The sequence below is a fragment of the Perognathus longimembris genome, chromosome 20 (assembly GCF_023159225.1).
Source record: "Perognathus longimembris pacificus isolate PPM17 chromosome 20, ASM2315922v1, whole genome shotgun sequence".
Taxonomy (NCBI): domain Eukaryota; kingdom Metazoa; phylum Chordata; class Mammalia; order Rodentia; family Heteromyidae; genus Perognathus; species Perognathus longimembris.
Genome location: NC_063180.1, coordinates 38,647,460 through 38,674,083, shown reverse-complemented (window position 1 = coordinate 38,674,083; position 26,624 = coordinate 38,647,460). Strand labels below are relative to the sequence as shown.

At 55.2% G+C, this 26,624-nt stretch overlaps 2 protein-coding genes across 3 annotated transcripts in view; one reads left to right on the top strand and one right to left on the bottom strand.

The window, feature by feature from the left end:
- Apba2 (amyloid beta precursor protein binding family A member 2) overlaps positions 1–17,272 on the top strand; it is a 55,652-nt gene extending 38,380 nt beyond the window's left edge. The window contains exons 6-12 of the mRNA XM_048369251.1: positions 3,256–3,342; positions 7,073–7,258; positions 9,149–9,328; positions 10,277–10,489; positions 11,473–11,592; positions 14,115–14,255; positions 16,924–17,272. Coding sequence (XP_048225208.1) covers positions 3,256–3,342; positions 7,073–7,258; positions 9,149–9,328; positions 10,277–10,489; positions 11,473–11,592; positions 14,115–14,255; positions 16,924–16,995 — 999 coding nt within the window. The 3' untranslated portion in view covers positions 16,996–17,272. The remainder of the gene's footprint in view (positions 1–3,255; positions 3,343–7,072; positions 7,259–9,148; positions 9,329–10,276; positions 10,490–11,472; positions 11,593–14,114; positions 14,256–16,923) is intronic.
- Positions 17,273–22,276: 5,004 nt separating this feature from the next.
- Fam189a1 (family with sequence similarity 189 member A1) overlaps positions 22,277–26,624 on the bottom strand; it is a 139,696-nt gene continuing 135,348 nt past the window's right edge. For both annotated transcript variants that reach the window (XM_048329514.1, XM_048329516.1), the window contains 4 exons: positions 25,906–25,981; positions 25,048–25,275; positions 24,173–24,247; positions 22,277–22,593 (listed from right to left, as the gene is read on the bottom strand). In XM_048329514.1, coding sequence (XP_048185471.1) covers positions 22,277–22,593; positions 24,173–24,247; positions 25,048–25,275; positions 25,906–25,981 — 696 coding nt within the window. The remainder of the gene's footprint in view (positions 22,594–24,172; positions 24,248–25,047; positions 25,276–25,905; positions 25,982–26,624) is intronic.

The window sequence follows — 26,624 nt, the reverse complement described above, 5'->3', positions numbered from 1 at the left end:
AAATTCTCAGAGAGCACCCAGGCCCTGAGTTCAAGCCCCATGACTGATGGAGGGGAGGGGGGATTTAGTGGGTGTATCTTCTCTTCCTTTCTTCCTTATTGCTCTCTCATATCCTAGAGTAATGGCTTGTTGCTCTGAGGTCCCTGTTTTATGTAGACATTTTAAAATGTGTCTTTTGATAGGACAGTGTGATGTCTCTAGCATCCTACATTGCTATACAGCATTAAATAAATTGCTCTGATAGTTACACTTAATTTTTATTTATTAAGCCTGGCTTAATGAGAGATAAGAAATGTTGATGAGAGCTGTAAGATTTTTTTTTCTGTTGCAGAGGGCTGGCTAGGGGTGTAGCTCAATGGTAGAGCTTTGTTTAGTATGCAGAAGGCCTTGGATTCAGGGAGGTGGGGGAAGAAGGAGGGAGGGAAGTGGGAGAGAATGAAGGAGGAAAATAGTTTATGGACATTGGTTAGACTTTTAAACATTGGGATCTGAGTGTTGGTGGCCATACCTATAATCCTAACTACTCAGGAAGCTGAGATATGAGGATCTTGGTTTGAAACCAGCTAGGACAGACAAATCATGAGACTCTTATTCCAATTAACCAGCAAAAAGGCTGGAAGTGGAAGTATGGCTTGAATTGTAGAGCAATGTCCTTGGGTGAAAACAAGAATCAAAAAAAAAGACAGCACAAGGTCCTGAGTTCAAGCCCAGTGCCTGCACAAAAATAAAGGAGGGGAGGTGATCTTTAGTCCTCAGTTTGTTAACTTAGCCATTTAGTAATTGCTGGCCACTTCCTTTCTCTTTATGTAGAAAATCTTTTTGGTCGGTCATAGGGCTTGAACTCAGGGCCTGGGTGTTGTCCATGAACTCTTCAGCTCAAGGCTAGTGCCCTACCACTTTGAGCCACAGCTCCACTTCTGGTTTTCTGGTGGTTCATTGAAGATAAGAGTCTCACAGACTTTCCTCCCCCCAGCTGGCTTTGAACCATGATCCTCAGATCTCATCCTCTTGAGTAGCTAGGATGACAGGCGTGAGCCACCGGGCGCCTGGCTACAGAAACATCTTAAGATGCTTGGTTGTCAGGAAGGTTCAGGGTAAACCTATGGGGATTTGGCACTGACTTGTTGGCCTTTTGCTTCCTTGCTTGAATACCAGGAGATTTAGTCCCTCCTCACCCCAGCTTGTTAGCCTCTTTGGGTGCCCCTGCCCCCAAGTGGCAGACTCCTGCTTGCTGAAGGTTCGAATCCATGCCCCTCTGCCCCAACCTCAGGGCAGAGCAGAAAGGGTCCCCTTTGCAGACTTGGGGTTGGGCTGCATTTTTTTCCAGTGAGGGTCCCTTACCTGCATCCCGTAGGGACATGGGGAACAGCCGAGATATTCTGGACTGCAGCTTCCAGAAATCCTACAGCGTCCTGTAGTGTCTAGAGAGGCCAGCGGGCTCGGGAAGGCCTCCAGGGCCAGCTGACATCTGATGAAGGGTCGCTCTCTCTTTGGGCTCAGGGTCGTTCCTGCGGCCCCGTGTCTAGTCCTCCCACAAGCCGTGAGCCCCCGTCTCGCATAAGCCAAGGCCGGCACAATTCCCTGGCGTTCTCCTGTAGGCTTGGAGCTGTTGGCTCCCTCCCTCCGTCAGGGTGTCTTCTGGCTGACCCACCCCCCCTGCCTTTCTGAGGGCTGGATTTTGGCTCCATCTCTCACCTGCCACTGAGGCCTGGTCTCCTTAGGATGTAACACAGCATTTGAGTCCTGTCTAGCAACACACGTCCAGCGGCAACTTTTCTGGTGGACTCTTTGAGCAAGAGGGTCTGAGCTGCCATCCCACAGTATGAAGTTTAAAACCAGCAATGGTTTCAGCTGGGCACCGGTGGCTCACGCCTGTCACCGTAGCTACTCAGGAGGCTGAGATCTGAGGATCATGGTCCAAAGCCAAGCCCGGGCAGGAAAGTCTGTGAGACTCTTATCTTCAGTGAACCAGTAGAAAAAACCGGAAGCGGAGCTGTGGCTCAAAGTAGTAGAGTGCTGGCCTTGAATGAAAAAAGCTCAGGGACAGCGCCCAGGCCCTGAGGTCAAGGCCTTCTACCAACCACCTCCACCCCCCCCCCCCAAAAAAAAAACCCTCATAAATGTCAAATAGAAAACAGAGGGAGAAAAAAAAGGTAAAACCCCAAAAGCTTCCGCACCAGCCCCAGAAACTTATTTCTCAGCTGCTTTACTGCTGAGTCCATTTTCTTTCTAATTAGTTAAAATCATTTATCTTCCCCTGGTAGATTGAAAGCCCCCAGAGATCTTTTCCTTTGAAAACCGAGCTCCAATACAAATCCGTCATGATAAAACAGGGTCCCTCCGTGACTCAGTATTCTTGAGGAGCTGTCAGAGGAGAGATTTCTTTTCTTTTCCATCTTCTGCTGTCTGATTTTTTTTTCCTAGTGAGTAATTAAATCACAGTTTCTGTTGTTTTGAAGGCGAAGATTATCTTCATAGGCTCCCCGATGACCACACAGAATTATCCACCCCTGGTGGGCAAACCAAAGGAATCTATCTTCCATGGCTAGAGCACAGTAGTAATTAGGATCCTCACAGGTGTAAAAAAAAAAAAAAAAACAGAAAAACAATTAAAGCTTGCTCTTCTTTGGAGCCAGCCCTCCTGTAGCTCGCTGGGCTTCTGCAGTAGCCCAGGGAAATGTAACACAAGGGCCAGCACCAGCTCTGGGCAGGGGACTGTCCTGCCTCAGTTCCCCTTATGGCTTTTGGAAGATCTTAAAACAGAGAGTCCGTGTGACCGTTTAAATTAGACGCGGCTTTCATCCCAGTTCTATGGAAATACCTCCCCAGTTGTCTGTGGACAATGTAGAATCCCCCCACACCCCAGTCCCAAGAAATGTAGCTCACGTCTCAATGACCCCTACTGCTGCATTGAATTCCACAAGGGTTCACGAAGCCAGCTGCCGCCTCCTGCTGAAAAGGGTGTGGTAAGGCCGCCCCCTCCCCTTCCCTTCACCCCCAATTCTGGCTTCCCAAATTTCACTCTCCTTTCTCTTTCCCAAAAGACACTTCTCCAAGCAGCATGATTTTTTTTCCCCCCCTGCCTTTGAGAGCTCCAATGGAGGTTGCTCGCGAAGGCATTTAGGTTTCCAATGACTGCTCCATTCTGGAGTTTCATTTCCTTCCACACAGGCTCTGAGTAATTAAGTCATTAAGTGCAAAGGCTTTGTTGGAGTGAACGCGTTTTTTCCAACAGCATCCGTTCTTCGTCCCTAGAATTCCGAGGGGGGCACCCAGACGCTGACGGAAGTGGACCTCTTCATCTCCACCCAGAGGATCAAAGTCTTAAATGCCGACACCCAGGTAAGTGCTCAAAAAAAAAAACAGTCACCGAGGTTCAGCTCTGATGCCCTGTGGCCAGGGCAGGAAAGGACGGGTGTCCGGGCGGGGAGGGGAAGGAGGGACAGCAGCTCTTGAGTGGATTGTGACGGTGGAAACCAGAGCGAGCTGTGTGGAACCGAGGAGCCTCGGTGTGGAAGCACAAAAGCCATCTGGAGAGACGAGGCGACCCTTGGAATTACAAGAAGGAGAGATGCAGGGGAGAGGAGGGGGCTGGAGGGTGTGTGGAATCATCCATCGGGCTTCTAGAAGGCTCTTCTGAACACCCCTGGGTACCCAGCCTGGCAAATCCAGCGGGAAGGGTGGAAGTCTTGCGAGTGGTCCCTCGTCGCTGAGTGGTGACATTTCCGTGGGGTTTCTCTATCCACGGACCTTGTGTCTCTGCCATAGTCTGCCGGCAATGGCTGTGACTTTGCTTAAAATCACTGCGTGGATCTTATCTTTTGGTAAGGAAGGTGCTCACGCGGATAATGAGGGGGAAACTGAGCATGTGTGAAATCCCAAGAACTGGGGAGGAGCTGAGATGGGGCGTGCGAGGGCCCAGATGACATGCAGGGTCGGGAGCGTTCGGAGGTGGGCCTGACTCCGGAGGAAATGGAAGGGCCTTTGCTCCAGGTGACCTGGCCAGCCCGATGTCCAGGACAAAGGCATCTTTGTTCCTTGGTGTTTGGTAAGGAAATAGGTAGAGGTAGTGATATGCTAGACCCTGTGGGTGCCTGGGTCTGGTCTTGCCCAAGTTGTTTACCACACAGAAAATGCAAGGTGGTAGGTGTGTGTGTGTGTGTGTGTGTGTGTGTGTGTGTGTGTGTGTGCACCAGTACTGGGACTCAGGACCTGGGTGCTGTCCCTAAGCTTTTTCCTTCGAGGTTGGTGCTCTACCACTTGATCCACACCTCCACTTCTGGCTTTTGGGTGGTTAACTGGCCACAGAGTCTCATGGTCATTCCTACTTGGGCTGGCTGACTTTGAACCTCTATCCTCAGATCTCAGACTCCCAAGTAGCTAAGATGATAGGTGTGAGCAGGGCTGCTCATTTCCTTCCTTCCTTCCTTCCTTCCTTCCTTCCTTCCTTCCTTCCTTCCTTCCTTCCTTCCTTCCTTCCTTCTTTCCTTCCTGTCATTGGCTGTGGGGCTTGAACTCAGGGCCTGGGCGCTGTCCCTCAGCTCTTTTGCTCTAAGGCTAGCACTCTGCCACTTTGAGCCACAGCTCCACTTCTGGTTTTCTGATGGTTCATTGGAAATTAAGAGTCTCATAGACTTTCCTGCCTCGGCTGGCTTTGAACCTGAATCCTCACAACTCAGTCTCCTGATTCGCTAGTATTACAGGCATGAGCTAGCCGTGCCGGGCGAGGCTGGTCATTTTCTAATGACATCATGCTTTTTTATAAGCTGAGCTTTTTCTGTTCTCCCCTTCCCCTTTTCCACCATGAATTCTGGGATTCTTGGCTCTGAGTTTGTGTTATCTGTCTGGGCCTTGCCTTTCAGTTACTGAGATCGGGAAGATGCTCTGAGCCTTGCACTTGGTGAGAGCTGGGGAGGAGTACCTTTGACTTCTGACCTCTGGCCGGTGTCAGGCACCGAGCTGTGATGTTTCAGACTTGGACTTTGTTTCCTCATCTTTTATGGGGCAAACCGACTGGAGTAGATCCCTAGGGCCCCTCTCTGTCCTGCACCCCTCATCTATTCATCTAGGGGGGGTTGTCAAGACAGTCCAGGTCCAGAGCTGTCCTCAGAGGACTCGGAAGACTTAGCATATTGTCATTGTCATTGGCTAAAGATGTATTTCAGTGAGTGAATACAGACAAAAATCCGTGTTCATGAGTTTTCTGTCTTTGGACAGATGGACAGTCCATCAAGCTTCCATCAATTTTTCATTGCCTGAGCCAATCCAATTATAATTATATCGTGGTGGGAGCAGCAGGCAGCAGAAACCTTAACTACCTCATGGCCAGCAGGAAGTGAAGAGTGGGACTGGGGTCCCAATGTCCCCTTCGAGGCCACGCCCCCTCAGACACCTAACTTTCTCCCACGAGGCCCTGCCTCTTAAAGGCTCCACACATCCAAACAGTACCTCAGGCTGCAAACCAAGTCTTGAACACACAGGCCTTTGGGGGAGGGCTTGGGGGGTGGGCCCTCAGAATTCAGACCGTAACTATCTGCAGAGGAGAAGGTACGTGAGGCCAAGTTTTAGGGGGAACCCAAGTGCGTGATTTCAGAGTTTTGTCTCTGCAGAGTCATATGACACATCACACGCTGAGTTCCCCAGCAACAAGTGTGATCACAAGTATGACATGTCTACCAGGGAAGCTGGTAGCAACTGAACCCTAAGATCTTTATCCAGGGGTGGTTACACAGACACCGCTGCTGCTTGGCATGTAGCAAGATTCTAGATATCCAAGAAGAAAGGAGAAGTCCAACTTAGATCCTGTGGTTTGCACAGACTGTTCGTACTTAGCAGTTAATATGGTGGCAACCCTCGCCAAAGCCAAGCTCCCAACTGCCAGCCGAGGGTTGGGCCTTGCGGACAGGCCTCTCCCAGGGCAGGGCAGCTGTTTCCTCTCCATTGCACCCCACCCTTGGGCCTAGACTCCTGCTAGGGCCCCACAGGGGCAGGAGATGGGCCATCAGTAGCTCGTGTCAAGAAGAGAGTTGCAGCGAGTGGAAAATGACAGTGTTGGCAGAGGGGCGGGAGAGTGGGAAGAGATGAAGAGATGGAAGGGGACAAGCAAGGCAGGGCAGGGCAGGGGAGGGAATGGCCGCCATGTTGGAGGCAGCATTTGTGGGGGAAAATGGATCTCTAATTGACACCGATTGGGAGTTGGGAGGCTGGCTCAGGGAGGCATTGCCCCCCAAGAATCTGGAGGTGGTGGCGTGCTACCCCTCAGCACTTTTCCATTTTCCAGTGTCCCGCCTTTGTGACCCCCACCCCCACAGCCTTGGCCAGAAAACCAGTCACCACCTACCCAATCAAACGTGGACAATCTCTGCTGTAATCTCTGGTGGATTCTGCTAGGAGGAGAAGGGCACCAGGGATGGTGGAACCCCCAATATCCCTTTGGACAAAGAAACCAAAGGCGCCGAGGACACTGTGGAGTTCTCCCTTGAATCACCCGTATTTCTATTCCTACACTGGTGTACACTTGCATACCACTCGATATGTTTACTTATGCGTTTGCAATCTAATTCTAGCTTCCACGTACAAGGAAAAACATGCATCCCTTGTCTCTCTGGGGTTAACTTCACCTAACATCATTTTTTCCAGGTCTTCCCATTTCTTCATAAATAGTACCATATCATTCTTTCTAATGGGTGAATAAAATTCTGTTGTGTGTATATGCCACATTCTCCTGATCCATTTGTCCATTGTCAGCCTCTGGGCTGACTCCGTTTCTTGGCTGTGGTGACTAGTGCTGCAATGAACACGGTTGTGCTGGTGACTTTATATCTGGTTGGCAATCTTCTGGGTAAATGTCTGGGAGCGGAATTGCTAGATCATAGGGACCTCTGTCTTGAGAAGAAGTGGCACTGGTAGCCAGTGGACAGAGGCCACTAACATCCTCAGGACGTCCTCAGGGGGACAGTAACAAATGACCACAGACTCAGGGTTGAGAGCCCCCAACGCTAGAATGAATGTGGGTGGCGTGTCCCCATGCTGTTCCCTGACATGGGGTCTTCCTCTCCTCCCCCCCCATCAGGAAACCATGATGGACCACGCCTTGCGTACCATCTCCTATATTGCCGACATCGGGAATATCGTGGTTCTGATGGCCAGACGCCGCATGCCCCGCTCGGCTTCCCAAGACTGCATTGAGACCACGCCCGGGGCGCAGGAGGGAAAGAAGCAGTATAAGATGATCTGCCACGTGTTTGAGTCGGAGGATGTAAGTAAACCCGCAGGCAGGTGGTGGCTGTCCCCTCGCTGGCAGCTCCAGAATGCCAGGTTACTTGAAAGCCACGGGGGCTGCTGGATTGATACTTTGTGTGTGTGTGTGTGCGCGCGCACGCTGGTGCTGAGATGCTGTAAAGAGCAAATAGACCCAATACCAAAGGGTAGATGCCCCGCAGTTAGGGGCATCAAGAAGTGGCCGGGACAGGAAGAGCCTTGGGGTCACCTGGCAACTTCCTCTTCCCCCATCTTCTCAAAGAGCCATAGCCCACGTGTAGGAGGCTGCGGTGGAGAGCCGGGCACCTCGGGGGCCTTGGCACCTGCTGTCCGCTGGCATTGGTGCAGGGCTTTTGTTTCTCAGTCATGGATGCCCAAGGGCCTGGCTCTGAACTGTGGCAGGCAGGGGACACCCTGGTGTCGGGGGGGGGGGGGTGGAGGCAGGAGTAGGGTCTCAGCCAGGCTCTGCCTGGGCAGGAGGAAAACCAAGACCCAGGGGTGCAGCTGGTCAGACCCCAGGGGGCTCCTGGGTTGTGTCTGAAGACAATACAGATTTCCCAGAAGTTTCCATAGGGGGATGACGCGGCCCAAGGACAGATGTGAATCCCCCGGGAAACTCAAGATGGAGTCTGGGCGCAGTGGGCAGCCCCACCAAGCTTTAAGGCTCATAGTGAAGGACTCTGATGCTAGTAGCGCCTGCAGCCCTCTTCTTGCCCCGCTTGGAGCAGGAGCTGGCCCCACCCACCGCCTTCCCCGCTTTTCTCGCCTCCCCCCCCCCCCCCCCCGCCCTGGCTCCTCATTTGTCCAGTCCTATGGTGCCATCTGGTGGTAGCTGAGCCGTCCATCTGTCCACCTGCCCTGAAAACTGTGCAGGGCCTAACTTGGGTGGGCAGTGCAACCTAGATTCGTGCCTATCTGAGGAAAGCCCTGCATGCATGCTCTTCAAATATGCCGTGACCCAGCATGCTGTTTTAGAGACGCAGGGTCATGAGCAGAACTTAAGTCATGCAGTGTGCAGAGAAAAGGAATTTAAGCCAGATCTCTGTCTTAACCTGTTTCCAGATCCTCTTGAGCCCCAGTTTTCTGAGGGTGCCTGTGCAGAGACCCCCTCCTCCCATTTTTTCCACCCCACCCCCCACCCCTAGATGGCAGGCCAGGAGTATGGGGCAGTTGTGGGGCCAACTCTTGGGGCAGATAGGAGGACCACCATGCCCTGGGATGTCGCTCAAGGTCTGCCGCTCTCTCGGGCTGTATGAGCTGCCAACCAGCTGGTGTTTGGCGTGGAGGATTTGCTCTCGCCTCCTGTCAGCCCTCGCTTGCCTCCGGGCAGGCGGAAGCAGGGCCCTGCCGGGACATCTCGAAGCCCAGGCCTCTGTAGTGTGGGAGGCAGGCTCATCGTCAGGAGAGAGTCCATTGAAGTCACAAGAAGTAGGGTCTGTGTTTGTGTCCCCAGACCTCTCTTGGAGCACAACCTGGTGGTACAGGGCTCCCTCCAAAAGCAATCAGTACTCAGCCCCCCATCCACACCCCCACACCCCCAGCCCTGGGCTCTGAGCTCTGTAGCTCAGGGAAAACAATATGAAAGAGACAACACACCTCGGAGAACACACCTCAGACTGGTCCAAATAGAACACAGTAAAGCTACCAACAAAAGCACACCCACCCACACATATACATGTAAGACTTATATACATTTACTTATATTTAAAATATATTTATATACTTGTATACTAGAAATATATAATTGTAATGTATAATATATTAGGATATTAGGTGCCCCCGAGCTCTTCTCTCTGCCCGCCCCAAGCAAGACGGGGCGCAGAGGGGGACCCAGCCCCGGGTGCTCCCTGCCTGCAGCCAGCGAGCGGGTCTTCCCGACTCCCCGCAGGCTCAGCTGATCGCCCAGTCCATCGGACAGGCCTTCAGCGTGGCCTACCAGGAGTTCCTGCGGGCCAATGGCATCAACCCCGAGGACCTGAGCCAGAAGGAGTACAGCGACATCATCAACACGCAGGAGATGTACAACGACGACCTCATCCACTTCTCCAACTCCGAGAACTGCAAGGAGGTAAGATGTCCGTCCCCCACCCCCAGCCCCGGCCCGGCCCAGGGCGCCGAGCTCCTGCCCGGCCGGGAGGAGCCGTGGGTGACAGCCAACCCTCGCACACGCCAGACTCAATTCAACATGTCGGTTGATCCTTCCCATCCTTCCTCCCCATCCCTCCCAACCTCACCCAGCCCCTTACGCCACCTGCTTCCATCTTCATATGTGTACCTTGGATACTGTGATTGCCGGCATCCACCAGGCCTCCTCTCCAGGTGTCTGCCGGGAGGAGGCAGCTTTTAAAATAGGGATGTGTGGCAGCTTTTAATTAGGCAGGGCTGATTTGAAGTCGCTAGGCCTTAGGTTCCACTTGTAGGACAAGAAACTAGCGCCGTGAGGACGGCCTGTAGTTAGTTCTACTGCTAGCTGGGTGACTGGGCCTCTCTCCCTGTGAGTTAGTGAATGAGTGAGGGGCTGAATGATTCTGGGTTCTACTTGATTAATACCGAGTACTCCTGACCCCCACTGCTGGTTGAATAAAGTTCTTGTTGTTGTTGTTGTTGTTATTCTGTGTGTGTGTGATCGTGTGCGTGTGTGTGTGTGTGTGTGTGTGTGTGTGTGTGTTGGCACCCAACTTGAATAAAGCTTTTGGGTTGGCACATGCCAGGCAGTTCTCTGGGAGGGCTACTCTGAAGCCTTGTAGGCAAGAGCAAAGGCTGGGGCAAGAGGACAGGTGCTGGGGACTGTCCCCCCGGCTCCCCAGGGCCTGGGCGGGTGGAGAGCCGGAGCCAGGCCCCCGGCGGGCGTGTGCTTGGGGCTGAAGGAGGAGGGTGATTTTACGTCCCCCGGTTCCCAGGATTGCTGGGTCTCGGGGGAGGGGAGGGGGGGTTCAGGAACCAGATCAGGCCCGCACGCTCTCCCTTCTCGGGAGCCCCCACGGCGGTCCCCTCACGCCCGTCGATGCCTTTGCAGCTGCAGCTGGAGAAACACAAGGGGGAGATTCTGGGCGTGGTGGTGGTGGAGTCGGGCTGGGGCTCCATCCTGCCCACCGTGATTCTGGCGAACATGATGAATGGCGGCCCGGCGGCCCGCTCGGGGAAGCTGAGCATCGGGGACCAGATCATGTCCATCAACGGCACCAGCCTGGTGGGGCTGCCCCTGGCCACCTGCCAGGGCATCATCAAGGTGGGTGCTCGGGGTGGGGGGGGGGCGCTCCGTCTCCTGCTCTCCTGGCCTTGCTTCCTTCCATCCCATAAAGACACCGAGGCCCAAAGAAACACACCCGGTGACTGCATGGCGGACGAGTCAGTGAGCCTCAGTTTATACTCTAGGAACAAAGTCAGAGGGGCCCCTCCCCCGCCACCCCCCAGCTGCCTGGGGTCGGGGGAAGTACCAGGGTTTCTTTCACTCATCTCAGGGCTGGGCGCGGAGGTGGGGGTGTCCGTCCGTTGCGTTTGGATGATCTGAGGTGGACCTATGGAGCTTTGCTTCCAGACCCCCTCTGGGTCCTGGCAGGCTGGTGGGGGGAGGGGTTAAATTCTTGGGGACGAGCCCTGAGAGGCCAGTTTCCTTTCTGGTCATCTGGCCCACGGGCTTGGGTCTGAACCCCCCGATAGGTGGGGTGAAGGCCCCGGCGCCTGGGAGGAGAAACGCACTCGAGGTAGAGTGCCTGTCACCCAGGCTACGTATCACACCAGCGTTCCATGGCTAGCTACCTCTGGCCCCCTGGTCTTGGCGCTGGAAACAGCCCTTACTTCTTTCCACCTGAAAGATGAAGGGGTAATCCCAAGACCAGAACATTCCATGCAGGGAGAGGGGACTTTTGGAGCTAGCCCCAGTTGGTGTCTGTGCCATATGGGAGACAGATAGAGAGGGCATTGGTCTGCCTTGGGGGGGGGGCAGGAGGGGGGTTGCAGCCTTTGGGGAGGAGGGGGTAGGATTCTGTGCAGGCCAGCCGAAATTGTAGCCATGTAAGATTCAGACTCCTCCTTCCTGCCCACCCCCCCCCACCCAGCCCCAACTTGCATCCTGGGGTACCCGCCCTGGGGCAGGCCCGTCCTCTCCGAGGCCTCCCTCAACTCCAGACCAGCTCACCCCCAAAGTCACTCCCGGGGGCCCGAAGCCTGAGGCCCAACCCACGTATGACCTTTAGCTCCTGTGTTCTTCAGGGCCTGAAGAACCAGACGCAGGTGAGACTCAACATCGTCAGCTGTCCCCCGGTCACCACGGTCCTCATCAAGCGGCCGGATCTCAAGTACCAGCTGGGCTTCAGTGTGCAGAACGGCATCGTGAGTACAGCAGCCCCCCCCCCCCCCGCCGCCGCCGCCGCCGCCCCCCGTACCCCGAGTGCCGCTCTGGATGGAAGGGACTAGGGGGGACGCCCGGCCTTCATGACCACGGCAAGTGCCTGCTATGGAGGGCGGGCAGCCGGCGCCCAGCCGTGGTGGCGTGGACCCTGATCGGTGACCTCGGGGTCGCCGTTCCCTCCTTCACGCATGCGCTCCTCTACCCCGCAGGCGTATGTGAAATGCCGGTCCCCGGTCAGTCAGGCCCCGTGCCAGGCACTCGGACCCTGAGCGCTGCCCGGAGGAGGTGGCGGGAGGCTTGGAGGGGTGTCGGGCCTGCCGCCTCCCACCCTGTGCCTGACCTGTGCTTCCTTGGCGTGTGTTTCTTCCCCTTAGATTTCCCTCTCTTTTTTTTCCCCCTATTTATTTATTCTATTTTATAGTTATTTATTTAGTTTTTGGTCCCAGTGCTGGGGCACGATCTCAGGGCACCGCCCCTGAGCTTTTTGTGGTGGTTGTTGTTGTTCAAGGCTAGTGCTCTGCCTCTTTGAGCCACAGCCTCGCTCCGGGCTTCATGGTGATTCATTGGAGGTGAGTCTCATGGAGTTCCCCGCCCAGGGGTGTCTTCGAACCATGATCCTCAGATCTCAGCCTTCTGAGTAGTTAGGAATAGAGGCGTGAGCCACCAGCGCCTGGTGCGTTCTCTCTCTCTCTCTCTCTCTCTCTCTCTCTCTCTCTCTCTCTCTCTCTCTCTCTCTCTCTCTCTCTCCAAGGATATCTTCTCCTGGGATCTCTCTCCCCCACCTCCTTTCCTCTCTTTGCTTCTCTTCCTTTCTTTTTAAAGAAAATCATTATGGAAAATGCAATGTGGAAATCGGCCATCTTACCCATTCTTGAGTGTACCGCTTAGAAGTGTGTTAGGCCCACGCACACGCATGTGCAAACAGCCCCCAGAGCCCTTCATCCTGCAGACTTGTCCCGTTCCAAGTCCCCAGAGACCTCCTTTCTCCCTCTGCTGATGAACCTGGAATTTCGTAGTTGTCCTTTTGTGACGGAATGGTCCCACTTCGCGTAGCATCCCCCCGAGGCTCATCCGTGTCGTAGCAAGGGTCAGCATTTTCCCTCCTTGTTAAAGGCTGCGTCGTATTCCACCGCAGGGATAGACTGCATGTTATCCATCCCTCCAGTCCACCTATGGGCTTTTGGGTTGCTCCCACTTCTTGGCTCCCGGGAACCCTGCTGCTTGAGTTGAGGGTGCGTGTGGGGGGGGGGGGGGTGTCTGCTTACACCTCCTTGTCACAGGAACTCTTCCTCCCTCTTGTCCGCCTGCGTGGTGCAGGAGCTTAAGAATTGGAAGCCATCACCCACAGACCCGCGCATCCTTGGCCGCTGGTGCCTGGGCTGGAGGCTTGGTCAGGAAATGGCGTCCGGTCTCCAGCCCCATCGACGGCGGGGGCTGGAGGAACGGGGAGCAGTCACTCGTCCCAAGTCTCTGCTGAGCCGTGGCCGGGTGGGGACAGAGCAGACATGTCTGCCGTGCTGCCCCGCATGGGGCCCCCCTGGGTCTCCCGCACAAGATTGCCCACCTTAAAGCTGGTGCTTTGCACACACTTCCTCCCCCCGCCCCCCCGCCGCCTTTCATTTTCAGCCTCGTCACGCCCAAGCGCCACGCTCCCGCTCGCAGGCGGGCTGCGGGTGACCCACTTAGAGCCGGTTTCCAAACGGATCCCACGTGCCTGCCCCAGGAATCCAGAAAGCCCCAGGCTGGAGACGGCCCTCTTCCTGTGCACCTGTACGCGAGTGCCGCGCGTGTGTGTGCCGAGGCCCCGGTGTCCGCGCGTGCGTGGCTCCCGGCACCTCCTCCCCCCCCCCCCCCCCCCCCCCACCCTGCCTGCTCCCAGATTCCCACCAGTTCAGGCATCGTCAGGACCCAAGGCCTTTCTCCCGGCCGCCTCTCTCCGCAGAATGTGTGTGCATCTTTGTGCATCTTTGGCCACCACCCTAAGCCGGTACTGGGAGCCACGCCTCCCAGGTTCTCTCTGCCTTCCTGGGCTCGGGCGCCTGTGCAAACCACAGTGTCTACTGATCTGTCTTTTATTTAAAATAGTCTCGAGCCAGGCGCTGGTGGCTCACCCTTGTATCCTAGCTACTCAGGAGGCTGAGATCTTGAGGATCGTGGTTCAAAGCCAGCCCTGGAAGGAAAATCTATGAGACTGTGAACCGCCCGAAAACCCAAAGCAGCGCTGTGTCTTGAAGTGGTAGCGTGCTAGCCTGGAGCAAAAGAATCTCAGGGACAGTGCCCCAGTGCCCTGAGTTCAAGTCCCAGGACCAGCAAAAAAAATAAAACAACAGTCTCAATCATGCATTATGAAATAGCTGCCTGGCAAAGCCGTTCAATCTGTTAGGGTTTCTCGATCCCCTCCGCCTCCCGCATCTTTGGGGACCGGATAGAGAAGATAAATGCCTTGGGGCGAGGGACAGGGGGGGCGGGGGATGCACTTGCTGACCTGCCTGTGTCTGCTCAGATCTGCAGTCTCATGAGAGGGGGCATCGCGGAGCGAGGGGGTGTCCGCGTGGGCCACCGGATCATCGAGATCAACGGGCAGAGCGTGGTGGCCACCGCCCATGAGAAGATAGTCCAGGCTCTCTCTAACTCCGTGGGGGAGGTAAGGCTGTGACAGTGTCCCCCTCGGTCCCTGGTTGCCGTTTTGGAGGTAGAATCTGACTGTAGGGTGTAGCTCAGCCCTCAGGTTTCCGGTGGCCATCGTCTGTGCTGACCATGATGTGCTTGCAAAGCATTGCGTGCTGTGAAGCTGGGAACGTGGCCTAGCGGAAGAGCGCTTGCCTTGTACGCATGAAGCCCTGGGTTCCGTCCCTCAGCACCACGTATGGAGAAAGAGCCAGAAGTGGCGCTGTGGCTCAGGTGGCAGAGTACTAGCCTTGAGCACAAAGAAGCCAGGGACAGTGCTCAGGCCCTGAGTTCAAGCCCCAGGATTGGAAAAAAAAAAAAAAAAAGCGTGATATGCTTGCAAAAGTTATTAGTTTCCCACATAGGAAAACCGTCCTTCAATAGGCTGTGGTAAGTCTGTGATAAGCCCCTATTTGCTGGCTCAAACACGCCCCTACGCTGAGCTCTGCAAAGCCAGCCCCTCCCTAGGGGTCACTGGGCTGACCCCCCCCCCCACCATGTCCGCCATGCTGAGAACCTTGCTGCAAGGCCTGGGGTCAGAGTTGTTTGGCTTTTCTTTTCTTTTTTTTCAAAGGACTCACAGGTGAACAACATAGCCCCAGGCAAAGAACAGGAGGCCCTGGTGGCGGAATTTGTTTCCTGGTAGAATTGAGGTTGGGTTCTGTGTGTCTCTCCCACACCCCAAAACACCCGCCATGGCTAAGGTGGTCTGCAGTGCCCCCTGGTGGCTGTGTCTGAGAGAGGTCCTGGTTTCTTCTGGAGATTCCATCAGTGTAGTGCGCTTTGCCTTCCTCCCTCCTTTCCTCCCTTCCTTCCTCCCTCCCTCCCTCCCTCCCTCCCTCCCTCCCTCCCTCCCTCTCTCCCTTCTTCATCGCTCTTGCTCTTTTTTTTTCCCCCCAAGTCCTGGAGCTTGAACTCAGGGCCTGAGCACTGTCCCTGGCTTCGTTTTGCTTAAGGCTAGCACTCTGCCACTTGAGCCATAGCACCCACTATATATGTGGTGCTGTGGAATCGAACCTAGGGCTTTATGTATACGAGGCAAGCACTCTTGCCACTAGGCCATATTCCCAGCCCTCGCTCTTTACTTTCCCCTTCTCTTCCTTTCTCTCCAGTCTTCTTTCTCTTTGTTGCTCTCTCCTTCCTCCGTTCCTTTCTTCCTTTCCTTATTTCTTCCTTTCTTCCCCCTTCCTTCTCTCTTCTTTCTCGCTCCTTTCTTTTCCCCCTTCTCTTCCTTTCTCTTTCCAATCTCCTTATTTCCTTCCCTCCTCCTTATTTCCTTCCTTCCCTCCCTGCCCCCTTCTCTCTTTCTTTCTTTGCCAGTCCTGGGATTTGAACGCAGGGCCTGGGACCTATCTCTGAGCTTTTTTTTTTGCTCAAGTCTAGCACTTACCAATGTAGCCACAGTTCCACTTCTGTGTGTGTGTGTGTGGTGTGTGGTGTGTGGTTGATCAGAGATAAAAGTCTCACAGGTTGGCTTTGCACCGTGATCCTCAGATCTCAGCCTCCTGAGTGGCTAGGATGACAGGCCTGAGCCACTGTTGCCCGGCTGGGTGCTGTTTCTTGAGGGGGTTCCACACCGCCTCTCTCAGATTGATCAGGACACAGGATTCTGTAGATCTGCCCCGGCTGGGGGAGGAGCTGGTTTCGCTGGGCTTGGTGGTGGCCATCGCTGCTGGCTGGCTCTCTGAAGGAGAGAGAGGCCCGGCGAGGAACCATTAGTGTCTTTGTACAAATAGCTTCCAAGAAAGGGAAATTCAATTTTCCTGAGTAGATGCTGGAAATGGCTGCCCCAGGGGAGCGATCATCCTCTCACCTAAATCAATCCGGAGAGCCGGCCTGGGAGTCGTGCTCTTGGGCCTGAGATGAATTGAGATTCAGGGAGGCTGGAAAGCGGGCGGCCTCGGCCAGGCCTCCTGGCTCATTACAAACAAGCAAACAAACAAAAATTCCTTTCAGTCTCCTGCCCAGGCCTCCATCCTGCCAGCCAAGATCCAACTGCCTGCAAGCTTTTCCATCATGCCTGGGCACATTGGGAAAGTTAGCCATTGATACCTCAGACTGGAAGTTTTGAGAAGCCTTGCTGGCGGGGGGGGGGGGGGGGGAGGAGGTTCCGATTAAGGAATTACTGGGAATCAATTTTTGGATGGACCAAACCATCCTGGTGGGGGCGGGGGTGGGTGATGGAGGGGCTACAATCTGAATGGCGCACGAGGCCTGAAGGGCTGGGCATGGCGTCAGGAAGGGAGGCCAGGCTGCTAAGGGTCAGTTGCTAAATGATTCTCTATAGAATATAGGGGTCTGGAGGTCCCTGCCCAGCTTCTGACCCCCAGGACACTTGCCTTAGCCTGTGCTGATGTTGAGGGACGAGCACACATGTCCCCCACTTGATTCCCCCCCCTCCCAGAATCAAAGCAGTTTCTGGGGCTGCCCCGAGCCTAGTGGGCACATTCTAAGTGCAGTTCTTCTGCCCTCCCTGTGGTGGTCCTTTGAGCTGAAAGAAACGCTGTCACTGGATGGTGTGCAAAAACCCTGGGAAGATAGAGGAATGGAGAACCCAGCTCCTCCGTCCACCACCAGGACTGGGAACAGGATTGGGAGGGTGGGGGGCGTGGGTCCTGGGCTCAGCATCCTGTCTCTGTTGACAGATTCACATGAAGACCATGCCTGCCGCCATGTTCAGGCTCCTCACAGGCCAGGAGACCCCGCTGTACATCTAGGCCCGCCCAGCCTCCGCCACAGAGCCCAGGGACACCAGGCCAAGGCCCGCCTGGGCCCAGAGGAGCCGGAAACCAGGACACAGCCCTGACCCCTGACCCCATAGCCCGACCAAGGACTCCGGCTCCCCCGAAGGACGTGCCCTTAACCAACCAGTTCTTTCATTTTGTTGTTTAGATTTTTTTCCCCCTTTTCTCCCCCATCCTCCCCCTGCCGAAAGGAATATGACTTTCTCAAAGGACAGTCGCAGGAGCAAACCTGTGTACATCGTTGCGTATTCTCCCCGTGGCTGGTGACAGGTGCTCATGGGACTTCCGTGTGGGGTGCTGTACAGCGTGTGTGTTTTCTTCCTGGAGCTGTGGCGTTTGAATGTGGGTGCCTACCCACCCAGGAGGCCCGGGAGGGAGGCCCTCTGGGTTTGTGGGTGCAACGCCTGGGGCAAGGGGCAGCTCCATCTTCTGCTCTCTGGGTAGGACACACAGGGTCCTGGACAGCCCCCCTCCCCCCGCCACCCCAGCCAACCCTGTCTCGCAATTTCCATGAGAATATGAATCTCCGGACTCCAGTTGTCACTTGTGCCGAAGCTGTGGGAAAAATTGTGATTGACTGTAAGTATTCACCCGGAAAAAAAAAAAAAAGGAAATCTTCCTAAGTTAAATAATAAAAGAAAAGATTATGCTCATACTGACATCCAAACTCCCTATTTCTTGAGACACTCTTACCCTGCGGACTTTCCCTTCGGCCAGCGAAATCTCCGGATACGTGGGGTTTTTCAATAGTCCATGCTCCCGGCTGCTTCTCCTGTTCTCTGAGGGTGACCCTTGCCCCGAGTCTGTGTGAACTCACTTGGGGTCACCCGCCTCCCCATCAGGTGGGAACAAACTCCTTCCTGTCCCCAGACGGATGCAGACAGCACGGGTGTCTGCCCCTATTAAAAATCTCTTACACACACACACACACACACACACACACACACACACACACACCCATCTCTCCACCCACCTGAAGCTCCCTCAGCAAAGCTCACACCGGGAAACTTGACCTCTGACCCTTCCTCCCTAGGCAGATTTCTCCTTCCTCACAGACCTCAAATCAACATGGCCCGCTAGGCGCCCCTACCACAAACAGTATTGGAACGCTTAGCTGGAGGAGCATTAGAGATCAATGTGAACCGACGTTTTTGTCTGGAAGTCTCTCTCTCTCTCTTTCTCTTTTTCTTTTGGCCCAGGCCTTGAAGAATACACTGTGACTTAAGAAGCCTTACTTACCACGCAGTAACTAAAGCTTTAGGATTACTGTATTTGAGAGTAACGCGTGTTGCATGCAGCCAAACCGTAGGAAGACTTTGCCCATAGCACTAATAAACCTGAAGTCATGATGTCAAAGCTCCGGGTTGTGGCTTCGTTTGTCCACTGAGCCTTCGGTGACTGGGGGTTCCGTGCCCCTGCCGCAGGTGTAGACGTGGGGCGTCTCCAGGGTTCTAGTGACTACCTACACAAGGACTTAGGCAGGCCCACACCTCTCCCTCCTCCTGACGTCTGTAGAGTTGTCTGTAACCCATGTAGAAGAGAAAGAAGCTTCTCTGTGGCCACAAGTCGGATGTCACTTGGCCCAAAGAGCGTGTGGGGTGACCATGGGCGCCTCAAGTTTAGGCGGAAGGTCTGGGGCGGGGGGAAGGTCCAGCCCTGGGACTTTGGCAACCTGGCCCCTGCTTCTGCGGCCTGGTCACACGGGTGCACGCCCCACTGCGAGCTGCTGGCCTGTCGCGCCTCAGGGGGAACTCGAGTGCCCCCCCCCCCCACCTGTCCCCGAGCACTTCCTAGGAGATAAGAGTCTCGCAGGCTTTCCTGCTCAGGCGGGCTTCAAATCAGAGTAACTATGATGACAGCCATGAGCCACCAGGGCCTGGCCAAATCACTTTTTTTTTTTTTTTTCCTTTCAGCAATCTAAATGAAGGGAGCATCTTGCAGCAGCCCTGGGATGCTGAGTTCAAGGAGGGGTGGCTGTGAGCCCGCCCAGGGCCTGCGTGCACCGGTCGAGGGGACTGGGGCCCTGCTCGCTTCCCTCAGTCCCCGGAGCGGAGCGGTTGGGTAGCCATTGACCAATAGCACACACATCCTCAGCTGGTGTGTGTCCCAATGAGACTCGAGAGACCAGAGGCCAGAAATACTTTTTATTAAAACACTGATCGTTATTAAAACACCTTGAGGTACATTAAATAAATACAACCTTTCAAGTTGTACAAACAGGTCTCTGATGTCTTGGAAACCATTTCCTATGAATTCTGCCTTGGCAGCATCTCATAGAGCCCGGGCGAGAAGAAATGAATTCCATTAGAAATAAACTTCCTGTAACGTGGTTGGCCGCAAGCATTGCATGTGTATTGTCTCCAGCAGAAGGAGGTCGTTAAGTCCTAGGAAAGACCCCCCCCCCCACTTTATTTGTGGGAGAGTTGGGGGGGGTGGTCCAGAGCTTACACGGCAGGGATGATGGAACATCCTTGGCCTAGCTTCTTAGAGCCTCCGGGCCCCAGGTCGCCTGGCCCCTGACCAGGTGACACTTCCTTGTTCTCCCCCCAGGCCAAGGTGAAAGCGCACTGTCCGAGCAGGTGCCAGCCTCCTTTGGGGTCCTGCCCGGGGCCTTGCCAAACGAAAGCACCTCATACACGGCCACTTATCTGGGCACTTGACGCCCATACCGGAAGGGCAAGCAGAGACTTCCGGGTGGTGGAAGGCCTGCACAGGCCACGGGCAGCAGCAACTCTTCCCTGGGCCTTAGGTGTGGAAGCCAGCCTGCTACTGGACTCCTAGTACTGGCACCCAGAGAGGACCAGTCACTTTGCCAGAACATTCTCTAGTGGCTCTAGGGAGCAGCTCTGCCTTCTGAGACCTTTCTTGATGCCCCGTGGACCACCTGAGGCCCCGGGGAAGCAGAGCGAGGAGATCCATTGTCCCCGATACCCCTGCTCTAGAGGCAGAAGAGTCTCAGAGTGGCCCAAAGCTGGGAAAGGTTTTATCCACAGGATAGAGCTGGTGTAAGAGTAGAGGGAACTGAACGTGAGTGGTGAGGCCAGTGTCTTGACAGTCTGGGGGGGGGGGGGGACTGGGGGTCCCCATGGTACCAGAGGGGAGGAGGCCCAGCCCTGAGGCAGGAGCCCCAAGTGGCAGACAGGAAGAGAGAAAACGCAAAGGACACAGCACCGAGCTGGCTCCTCCATGGCCGGTCCCCCCGCTGGGCGGTGACTACCCCCGGCTCTGGGATCTGCAGGACTAGCCTGGCCAAAGGCTCAGCTCAGGGGTGCTGGCTGCATGAACCCCCAAGCAGGTGGCCCTCCTATAGCTGGCTGCTTGCCAGGTGGAAACCTGAAGAAAATGCTGGTTCTTGGGCCAGAGCCACCAGACGCAAACCACCTCCTCTGTTTGTTGAGGCTCAGTGGAGGCCTTTCTGAAAAGAAACCATCGATTCACTTTACCTGCAAAGAGACTTGGCGTTGGGGGAAGGGGGACAGAGTTCGAAAGTTCTCACTTGAGAGAAATTAAGGAATATTTTCCCATTTTATCGTCTGACTAAAGTGCTCATACATTTATCTCTAGTGCGTCTCTTGTGGAAAAGGGAAGGCCATTCAAAGATATATATATATATATATACATATATGTATATATGTATAGGTATATAGGTATACATACACATATATATGTACATATACATACATACATGTATATATTCAATCTCAAGGAGGCCACAGCCCACGGCATTAGAAAAGCTATCATGGCAGTGGTAGCTGGCTGTTCCTGAAGAACTACCACACCATCCTTAGGCAGGAGCCCCCAGTGACCCACCCCCTTTCCCCTCTCCAAACACGGAGAAGTACCCTTAGCATACTGGCTTCAGGGAGATTGGGGGCTGAGCAGTGGGGCACAGTGGGGTGATGAATAGAGGAAAAGGCTCAAGGATGGCCACAGGCCACAATGGCAGAGCCGGGTGGGTCCTCTGGCCGGACACTGGGCAGTGTGGACTCCTCACCCCCGCACCTCTATGCCACGCCCTGGATTCTCGGCTGCTGTGCCAAAACAGGGGCCCCTGGCCACTGCGATGGGGCTCAGGCTGTTGGCTGCTGATCTTGATGGCCCAAGTCCTTCCCATCATGGCAGAAGGTATTGTTCTATGACCACTGTCGGGGAGTGGTTCCTGCTGCTGACAGAAAGTGAGGGGACTGGGGTAGGGACAGCCTTGGAAAGTCAAAGGCACCCAAGTTTTCCATCAGCACCCAAGTTGCACCTAAGCTGGGCTTGCTTGCGTCTTGTACAATCAATCCCGTGAGAGTTCTTGCTGAAATAAATGACTGACAGTCTGAGCAACCAATCTTGTGAGGGCTCTCACTGAAATGAGTGATTGACAGTCTGCATCCTCCAATGGAGATGTGTCTGCTGTGACCCTAGGGTGGGTTGGGGGGGGGGAGGGAGACAGCTCAGAGTCATTAGCAGGAGGTGGTCACTGACCCACCCAAATTGATCAGATGAGGTCACACAGGAAGGAACTGGGGGCAGGTACATGTCTTCTGGCGAAAGTACAGGAGATGGTGGAGGCAGGACAGCCCGGGGAGGAACTGGGAAAGACGTGCACTGACAGGAGTCTAGTGGGGGGCACAGGAAGATGGAGGGGCCCTCCATGCTTTTTCCAACACACCTGCTTGCTTCCCACGGGTGACTGGCCCCAGCAATTCCCTCACCGTGGGTTTGTACTGCACAGTCATCCTGTGGGCCCAGACTGTGCTAAAAGTGATCTATTTCCTTTTAAAGGAAATAACAGGCCCAGGTTGGATAACAGTCTTGTGACACAAACCACACAGATGAATGGTTTCCTCACCTGCTGGCATCCTGTCTCCACGGAACCCTAAACGAAATGAGGAATGGGCGGCCAATCCTGCTTCAACAGCCCTGACTTACACAAAACCCCGGTGTCTTTGTGTTCCTTGAGGATCACTTGTCGCTGTGCTGGTATTCAGAAGACCTTCCTGGTATTCAGGAAGTGCTGGTTCGTTCAAAGCTACCTCACCTTCCCCGCCTTCCCCGCCCCAGCCAGCCCAAGATCCACCGGGGACGCCAGAAAGTGGACTTCCTGAATTAGGGAACTAGCTACCTCACCAGAAGGAACGAGGGGTCCCCACCCCAGCCATCCTGAGGTCCTCTCAGGTGTGTGCCCCCTGTGTGATCTCTAGCAAGACCCAGGCTGTGTGTGTGAAGTCGGGCCCATCAGTGTCTGTGTCCCAGGCCTGTGGCTGTTTCACAACTGGTCCAGGCCACCAGCACAGAAGACAGCCTCCTCCACGGGGAGCTCCTCAGAGGCGACCCCCGCTTGGATGGCGCCCGCCACGTGCCGCACCTCCGCGGGGAGGGCACTGTGCGCATGTTCCAAGAACTTAGCCACCAGGACTCTGGTGTCGGCGTAGGCCTTGCTGTCTACCAGAGCGTGCGGCCAGTCTTTGGAGACCACCTGGAAGGCCTCTGGTTTGGTCTGTCGGTCCATTTTCCAGGTGTCTGGGTTGCCAGGGGTTGAGAACTGGTACTGACAGGCAGCCGTGGCCGAGCGCGACGTGGAAACTAAAAAGCAAGCGAGAAGATGCAACTTTCAGAGCACCAGAAAGAAACCGAAGCTCGCCACAGGCGGCCGGGCTGTTTGTTACAAAGCAAATAAATGCAAAGCATGGCCGGCGTGTCCAACTCCCAGCTGGTATCCGATGTGTCCCCCGCTTCCCCCGTCCCTTCCTGCCCGCTCAGCCTGAGACTGGGGTTGGCCTTGAGGGGGCTTCCAGCCTCCTGAATGAAGGGCAGGAGGGTGAGAGGGTAACGTGGGTCAGGCTGGGGAGAAGATGGGCAGGTGCGGGGCAAAGAAGGCCTTCCGTTCACCTGGCGACTGGAATTCCAGGGCTGACCTCCCCGCCCCAGCCCGCCCCAGCTCTGTGAGCTTTGTCTCCGCCATGTTCCTGACACTGCTGGGGCCAGGATTATGGCTTCTAGAGATGGGATGTACTTTCAGATCAGAGCTGGGGTGGCAGAGGGTCCACAAAAGCCTGGCCACACATGCCAGGTGTGGTCCGTTTTCACACCTGTCGTGACCCAGTGTCCTGCCCTAGTTCCCCAGGCCCGGGGCTGGGGAATTGGCTCAGGCTCTACAAAGGGGATGATGGAGCTGGGTACCCGTGGCTCAAGCCTGTCATCCTAGCTACCCAGGAAGCTGAGATCTGAGCATCACAGTTCAAAGCCAGCCTGGGCAGGAAAGTCCATGAGACTCTTATCTCCAAGGAACCACCACGAATCCAGAAGTGGCGCTGTGGGTCAAGTGGTAGAGTGCTAACCTTGAGAAAAAAAAAAATTCAGGAACAGTGCCCTGGCCGTGAGTTCAAGCCCGAGGACCAGCAGAAGGTGGGGGTAGGGCTCATGAGGGCCGGCCACCCCGTACAGGCCGTAGAACGAGCATCAGTCAGCAGCTCTGAGAAAGCCAGCCCCTAACAGCCCACGGTGACCAACTCACGCCAGACAGCAAGGCCAACATGCCCACGCAATGTGGGCACATTCTGGGCAGTCTGTTGTGGGGTCTTTTGGGTGGTGGTGAACAAGCTCAAAAAAAGAAGTTTAAAAATGATGAGCTTCCCTAATAAAATCTCCGGAATAAAGTGAAGTAAGGCCAGTTGTGGCGGTGCACACCTGTAATCCTTGGCCTTCTAGGGGGAGGTTGAAAGTTCGAGGCAGCCAGGGCTACATAGTTGAGAAACTGTGTCATACATACATACATACAGAGAGAGAGAGAGAGAGAGAGAGAGAGAGAGAGAGAGAGAGAGAGAACAAGGTAGCTTGAGGAACAACAGGTAGGCTAGGAGAGATGGGGAGAACACAATGGAAGGGATGGCACTGATCAATTTGCATTGTACTCAGACTGGCTCGTTGAATTGAAACTACTAAAGGTAATTTTTAAAATTAGATACATTTTTGAAAAATCAGACAACGCAGTGAGTAGCAGCCTGTGATACAGCGATGGGAGCGTGAGCAAGAAGCCTCATTGCTGGGTGACTGAGTAGCTAGAGTCAGAGGCAGTGGGGGCAGGGACCCCCAGCCCCGCCGTGCCCCATTTCTCAGTAGGTAGACGGCAGTGTTTGGGAAAGGGGGGGAGGGCAGGGCTCACCTGTCCCCAGAGCAGCCCGAGACGGTGCTGTTTCCAGGTCCTGGCTGCACAAGGCAGGGTGGTCAGAGGCCTCACCTTAAGCAGAATAAAAACCCCTCAGCACATGAGAGAGGAACCCACCCGAGACTCAGACACCGTCCAGGGGCCAGGCCCGTCAAAGCAAGTGCACTGAGGGCCAGGGAGGGCGCGCCAGCCTAGGGGCTGCCATTAGAAGCCCCGCCCTTCCCGTGTGAGGTGCTCCAGGGCCTTCTGTGTTAGAAAGGCCACGGCGCCTCTGGCCGGGAGGAGACAGAAGCGCCAAGGACTCAGAGAAAACATGGCGGCCAGCATCTCCGAGAGCCATGGCAGGGCTGCGGAACTGACCTTGAGCCTTCCAAACGCGTGGCACCTTCCCTAGAGCCGCAGTGAGTGGCCATGGCCATGGAGGCCCACGTGTTAAAAGATAGGTGTGGGTTCTCCAGCCTTGGGGTACCCCAACACCCAAGGGAGCAAGTGTGAAATGAAAAATGGCCCTGCCCAAGCACTGCCCACCCCCAACACTGACAAAACCACATGAGGGGTTTCTGGGAAAACACACCACTACCCCCCCCTAATATACCTGGGACCCCCTGCCTGCCCCCCACCCCCTCGGCCCTTCCTACACACTGGAAAACATGTAGAACTCTCTCAGCTCATGTCCAGGGCTGATGGCCCCAGGGTGGGCTCCCATCCTCTTCCCTCCTCATGTTCTTTCTCCCCCCACCAGCATGGGGACCCTTCTCTGGGGATACAGCAGGACTCTCCAAGGTCCCTTCCTCCAATTGAGGAGCCTCAGAAACCCAGACTGTTTCCCCAGGCTTCCCCTGCCCTGTGGGGGCCTCTGGGCCCAGACACACCTGCCTCGCTGGACACACAGGACGTGGGATCGCTGGCCGAGCGGGCCACACGCCCGGAACTGGGCGGTCCCTGCGAGCTCAGGTCTGCAGCCTCCGGGGACATGTGTTGGGGGCCTGGGGCAGGTGGTGGGGCTGGTGGGGTGCCGGCTGCGTCATCAGGGGACGTGTGGCTTGGACCCAGCGAGGTGGCCCCGTCTGAGGTGGGTAGGCTGGTGGTGCTGGCTGGCACTGAGGACGAAGGGACACAGGTTAGGTATGGCCAGGTGGTCGCCTGGGCAGGGCAGTGTTTACCTTTCGGTGTTTACCAATCGGAATCAACCCTGCACCATCTTTGACCTTGCCTGGAAAGTGAGTGGGTTTGGAAAATTCCACTGAAAGACTTGGGTGGGGGGAGAAGGTGAGTCAGATGGTCACCCAAGAATCTTTCCAGGAAAATTCTAGTTTTCTTTTCAGGAAGATTCTCCTAGATTCTACGGGAGACGGGAAATTGGAGGGCAAAGCCAGGCATGGGTGGCTCACGCCCGTCATCCTAGCTACTCAGGAGGCTGAGATCTGAGGATCACGGTTCAAAGCCAGCCTGGGCAGGAACGTCTGCGAGACTCTTATTTCCAACTAACCACCAGAAATTTGACAGTGGAGCTGTGGCTCAAGGCGTTAGTTAGCCTGGAGCAAAAGAGCTCATGGACAGCATCCAGGTCCTGAGTTCAAGCCCCATAACTGGCACAAACAAAAAATAAAAAGAGAAGGGAAGGAGAGGAGGTCCTTAGAAAATATAAACGTAGTGCTTCCGACACCAGGGGAGGGGACAGGAGGGCGGGAGGGGAGGGCGGGAGGGGAGGGGAGGGGAGGGGAGATTACCTGGTGTGCTAAAGTCAGCGGTGGTGTCTTGGTCCCCAGAGCTGGGCTCGGCCACCTGGCAGTCCATGCTTGTCACCTGCAGCAAGAAACCCCAGGTATCACAGTGGGGCATCAGACAGACTCAGAGGCCATTACGCAGCCGCCGGCCGGCAGCAACACAGCTGGCCTGCTGCCCCCTCAAATGTCCTGCTTTCAACCAAGCAGGGGAGAGGAGGAGGCTGGGCAATAATCGGAGGAAAAAAATTAGCTTGAGCCGGGTGCTGGTGGCTCACATCTGTACTCGTAGGTACTCGAGAGGCTGAGATAGATCAGAGGATTGTGGTTCGAAGCCAGCCCAGGCAGGAACGTCCATGAGACGCTCATCTCCAATAAACTACTCAGAAAAGCCGGAAGTGGTGCTGTGGTTCAAGTGGTAGAGCCCTAGCTTTGAGCAAAAGGAAACTCAGGCCCTGAGTTCAAGCCCCAGGGCTGGGTGCGGGGAGAGCAAGAGAATTTGATGGTAGCAGCCTGAGTGAGGCCCCCAGACTCTCCCACACTTCCTGTGCTCTCTTCCCCCCGGCCTCCTCGCCTAGGCGCGGGGTCAGGGTCCAGTCCTGCATAGGTCACAGTGACAGCCTGAGTGAGGGCCTCCAGCCTCCTCTCCGGGTGCAATGAGGACTGTGGAGTTCCTATCACGAATGTTGGCAGCGAGGAAAGCGGGGCTTCCCGGGGTCTCCAGT